The sequence below is a fragment of the Lissotriton vulgaris genome, chromosome 2_2 (assembly GCF_964263255.1).
Source record: "Lissotriton vulgaris chromosome 2_2, aLisVul1.2, whole genome shotgun sequence".
NCBI lineage: Eukaryota > Metazoa > Chordata > Amphibia > Caudata > Salamandridae > Lissotriton > Lissotriton vulgaris.
The window spans coordinates 158,803,858-158,809,369 of record NC_141688.1 but is presented as its reverse complement, the minus strand read 5'-3'; the positions used below and the strand labels follow the sequence as shown (position 1 = coordinate 158,809,369).

Here is a 5,512-nt window from a genome sequence, read left to right as displayed (position 1 = left end):
GCTTAAACGTTTATGCCCAAGGTCATGAAACCATCAGCATCACACCTTGAAATGTAATTTATCAGAAAAGCAGCCCATTCAGATGCCTCACCTGCTCACTGAAGGCAACAGGCACTACTGTTAGCTGCCTTGTTTAGCATAAAGCGGCTGGTAAGTCACATCTCTTACAAGACATTTGGTGTAGCTCGGGTGGGCGGAACTCTGTGGAATCACATGGAGTTTTGAATTAACTCAGTGGAATTCCACAGAGTAGATCTCTGCAAGTTCCTCCCGCCCTTAAATCCGATGTCCTTTCATAACTTGGCTCTTAGGTAGTTTGACTCGTACAAGATACCCAACAATCCAGTGCCTGCCTTTATTACTTTCAGAGACATTATATCTCTCCTTGATATTTGAATGGCTACTCAGAAGTTGTTTTTTGACTATCAAGGATCTGAACACCTTCTTCTTCAGATAACACACTCACTTCTCCCTTAAACATGTGCCACCACTAATCCAACAGCATATCACAAACATGTCTTTGCAAGACTATAAAAGGTGTTACACCAGTGGCACTATGTAGAAAGTTGCAGTATATCCACAACATTTTGAGAGCCGGTCGCGGCAGCACCGAGGTGTTCTCCGATGACTGAAATGAATTTGATGCAGTAGCGAGAGGTCGTGAGCTTCCCCCTGTTAGGTGAGCGGCAGATGTATTATCCCCCGTAATTGCCAACGTTAGGCTAAGCCGGCTCCTCTGTCTCTCCTTTCCGAGGTTAACGGCCGTTTGAGTGGGGGTTGCAGCAGGCGGCACTAGGACCAGCGCACACCCGGACCCGGACCCGGACCCGCTTGACGCAAGAGGAAACACTTCCACCGGGAGAACGCCGGCGGAGTCTGCGGGCCAGGTCGCGCTTCTGTACGTATCTCAACTTTGCCTCAGAGATCGGAGTGCGAGGAAATTTAGAACGCCCTACTCGGAGAGCAGCATATCTACGGTAAGGTGGAGAGCAAAGGCGGAATAACAGTAAGTCCCCTGCTTTTCTTTTCAAGGCAGGGTTATTTGGAGAAAAACACTAGCAGAGGTTCCAGCAAAAAACGTGTTATTGAGACACCAAAAAAAATCTAGAGTTTCCTCGGAGTCAGACATCTACAACCCGCTCTGCTTTCCTTTTCCCTCGAGGCCTCGGCTGGCTACGGCTGGCTTGACCACTTACAGAGAAAAGACGGCGCTAGGACCTCCACGGACCGGCGCTCACCAGTATCCACGCTGGAAGAACGCCGACGGTGCCTATGGAGCAGATTTCGCTCCGTATTATTTAAACTTAAACTTGGAGGCCTGGCGACACACACATTTGAGCAACAGCCCCACAAAACGGCGTCTGAGAGAAAGAAGCTTTACTCTCTTGTGGTAAGGTGTGGGGAGAAGGGGAGTAAAGTGGTAGCGACTCACGGACTTACCACTGGGAGTTGGGGTTGTATGGATCAAACGCAGTTTGACCTTCCAATTTACAAGAACAGTGGAGTTCCAGTACAAGAGCCGGCTTTGTTGAAATGTATTGAGTCAGTAGGGCAAAAGTTAACGGAAGCTGCTATATCTGAGACAATCGAGTCTGTTAATGTTGAGATAAGTTCAAACCCTGTAAAACAAGGAAATATCCTCCCAATAAGAAGAAACAGGTACCAGCTGAGATCTAGGGTAGAATTAAAAGAGAAAGGGGCTTTAGAATTTGAAGAGAGGGAGCGACCTATGCCATTAACCCCTTGCAAAAGTAAAAAGAAAAAGACTACTTTAGTTAAAAAACTTAAAGGAGTATCCCACGAGAGCCAAGTGGTGAAAAGTACCCCATCCTTCAAATCTTTTTTCAAGGTCCTAGACCAGGCTAGGCGTTCCGTTGTGCAGTTGGAGGACAACATTGGCACTATACCCTTAAAAAAACGTTACGGGGCTCTAGAAAACTTGGGAAATATGGACAATGTTGATGAGGGAACAGAAACGCTGAGTTCAGTGAGCTCAGGGCAGCATAAGGTTCAGCTAAATCTTCCTGAGACTGAAAGGGCAAAGGCACCTCCTGCATTAGGTACTCCGGCTAATCTAAATAAAGCACCCCCAGTAGACAAAGTGCAAGGAAAGCAAGACACTAGACCCAAGAGTCAGTCTGGAACGGCCAAACCTGCACAAAGTAGCTCTAAGGAGTTAGAAGAGGGGACAAGGAGAAAGGACGAAAGCAAAGACAATCAATCAGTTTCTGCTCAAACAATTTCTGGAATAAGGAGAAGGTCTGAGGACTTATGCGAGCGAGAGAGTGACCGGCTCGGGGAACTTTTTCGATCCTTGAGAGGTGATATGATGTCGAAATTTGAGATATCGGAAACTAACCAAAAAACAATACAGGACAGATTTGATGTGTTGGAATCTAAGTTAGAGGAGGTCACTCTGTGTACAGGGAACCTTGAAACAGAAGCAGCTGCTCTGAACAAAACTGTACATGGAAATCAAAAGGACATAGAACATCTTAAAGCCCAGAATAGATCACTGGTTATGGATATTGGGCGGCTGGAGACTCAAGCACGGAGAAATAACTTAAGGATCTTGAAAATACCAGAAGGGGAAGAGTTGGAGGACATAAAGGGATTTGTTTGTAAACTCCTGAGAGAAGGTGTTTTATAAGACCGCCCGGATATAGATTTGGAGGCAGAAATTCAAAGGGTACATAGAGACCCTTACAAGAGACGTACAGATAGGAAAACACCTAGGAAAATATTAGTAAATTTCCAAACATACAGTGTCAAGGAGCTCATCCTAGGGAGATCCCTTTCAAAAACAGATCTCCGTTACAAGTCCAGTCCTTATCTTATCAGGTCTGATATTGGTGCAAGAACCGCACAAAGACAATGGGAGCTGGGCACTAGAATGCCGGATCTGAGGTTACTGGGAGCACATGTTCAGATGAGATTCCCGGCTATGCTCAGGATTATGTGGAAGAATAAGACCTATAGCTTCACACAGCCAGAAGAGGTTGATAATCTTTTAGACCGAATGAGAAGCGAGCAGGAGGAATAGTACTGGGCAGATCTGGTGATTACTTTAAGGAGGGAAGAAAATAAAAAATAAAAAAAATAAAAGAATGGTTGGGGGGAATTTGAGAAGGTAAATCATTGTATAAATATGCTGTATGATAAAACAGGGGGACATGATTTATTTGTGATTTAATGTGTCTCGCTAGAATACAGTTAATTGGTCACGGGCACCACCTGGTTGCTCCGAAAGGCGAAGTCATCGCCAGGTATGTTGGGGGGGTTCCTCAGGGGGGAGGGGTTCACTGGGTGGGGGGAGTTAGGGGGAAAAATAAAAAATCCTCATATATAAACAAACGCTTGTTGTATAAAGGTATGGATGGGTACGAGTGGATACTAGACTCATGACTAATCCATATAAGCTTAAGGTCCTGTCATGGAATATTAATGGTATAGGGGAAAAAATAAAACCGAATAGAATTTGTGAATTTTAAAAAAATTCAGACGCTCAAATTATAATGTTACAAGAAACACACTTAGAGGCAGCATTATGTAATTCTCTCTTTAGGAAGTCAAGGTGGGTTCAAGACATAATTAGCTCCAGGCAATCAGGCGTCACAAGGGGAGTTTCTATCATAATTCGAGCGAACAGAGGGATAAGCTTGAGAAGCTTTGAGACAGATCAATCGGGAAGATGGTTAGCTGCAGAAGTATATATTCAAAACATCCCTTATACAATTGCAGCGTACTATGGTCCAAACGAGGACAATCCGGGCCCGCTGTCCAAACTTGAATTAGCATTACTTGCGACAACTGGCCCTTTAATTTTAGGTGGCGATTTTAATTTGGTCTTTGACCAAAAATTAGATAGAACCTCTAAAGCTAAATACCATGCTCCCTTAAAATCACTTGCCACTTTAGATGCCTTAATGAAAGACTTTAAACTAGTAGATGTCTGGAGAAAAAAGTATAGAACTCAACTAGGCTTCACTCTTTATAGTAAGAAATATAAGAACTATTCTAGAATAGATCACTTTTTAGTTGATCAACACCTTCTCAAGGATATCAACTACCTTTCCTTTACGCCTACAGGTTTATCGGACCACGCTGTTCTGGAAATGGTAATTGAATTGAATATAATTCCTCTAAAACCAAGGTGGACACTGGAGAGATCACTTTTATTAGATAATCAAATAAAAGTAGAAGTTAAAGATAAAACATTAGAATTCTTCATAACAAATTCAGGATCTTCCTTCCCCCAGGTAGTATGGGAAACTTATAAGGCCTACTTGAGGGGAGTCTTAAGCTCTCTAATGAATCATAAGAGAAAGAGTATAAAAATAAAAAGAAGGGAAGACTTGGCAGCAATAACAAGAAAGGATCTTGAATTACAAAATGCAATTCTAACGAACTCCAGTAGAGCACATTTGCTAGAGAAGGAACTCATTGATTTACAGCTTCAGTTAAAAATTTCGGACGAGAGAATTCTTAAAGAAAAATGGGAGTCTAGTAGACTAAAAAATTTCGAGTACGGAGAAAAGTGTGGAGCCCTCCTAGCCTGGAAAGCTAGAGAAGAGAGAACGAGAAATAACATCAAAGCCCTATTACAAAGGCAGACAGGAGATTTGATGGAAACAGACGCAGAGATTAGAGAAGAAGCAAGGTCCTTTATGAGAAGTCTCTACACGGAAGACAAAGATCCTCAGGGGAGGATTTAGATTCCTGGCTGACAACAAAACATTTGCCGCAAATGTCCGAAACGGATAAAGTATATTTGGAAAGTGAGATCAGAGAAGGGGAAATTCTGGGTCAATTGAAGAAAATGAAACGAGGGAAAGCTGCAGGTTCAGATGGGTTGCCAGTGGAGATCTATTTGGACAACAAAGATCAATTAATATCTTCATTAAGGGAACTCTTCAACCTTTTATTAATCCATGGCTACCCTACACCTCCCTCATGGGCAGAAGCCATTATAACGCTCATACCAAAACCAAATAAAGACTTAAAAAGAATAGAGTCTTATAGACCCATTTCATTGCTAAACACAGATATGAAGATCTACTCCGGAATCTTAGCCACTAGACTATCGAAGGTCATAAAATCTATAATTCACCCTGACCAGAGAGGCTTTATCCCAGGGAGACAGTTAAATGAATTAACATTTCAAGTAATAGGGGCCATAGACTATGCCAATGCTAAAAATCTCCCGCTGGCCCTGGTCGCCATAGATGCGGCTAAGGCCTTCGATCAGGTCAATTGGAAGTATCTATGGGCCACAATGGCGGCATTTGGGTTCCCTCTAATCTTTATAGAGGCGGTTAGATCATTATATCACAATCCAAAGGCAAAGGTTTTAATCAACGGAATCTTATCTGAGTGGTTCGATATATCCCGAGGTACTAGGCAGGGCTGTCCTTTATCTCCCCTTTTGTTTGATGTTTATATGGAGCCTTTTGTTTGTGGAATTAGAGAGGACAATATAATTCAACCATTTCAGCTCGGCAATTTGTCCCTG

General features: G+C 42.9%; 1 protein-coding gene across 1 annotated transcript; it reads left to right on the top strand.

Annotated features, from left to right (window-relative positions):
* The first annotated feature begins 1,450 nt into the window (after positions 1–1,450).
* Positions 1,451–3,100, top strand: LOC147729182 (uncharacterized). The gene is made up of 2 exons (XM_086959878.1): positions 1,451–2,746; positions 2,990–3,100. Exon 1 carries the CDS (start codon positions 1,460–1,462, stop codon positions 2,648–2,650), a length of 1,191 nt encoding a protein of 396 aa, XP_086816004.1. The 5' UTR covers positions 1,451–1,459; the 3' UTR covers positions 2,651–2,746; positions 2,990–3,100.
* The last annotated feature ends 2,412 nt before the right edge of the window (positions 3,101–5,512 follow it).

Bases quoted from the DNA above. Each gene is read 5' to 3' on its own strand.
- LOC147729182 (XM_086959878.1), top strand. From the start codon at position 1,460: ATGGATCAAACGCAGTTTGACCTTCCAATTTACAAGAACAGTGGAGTT.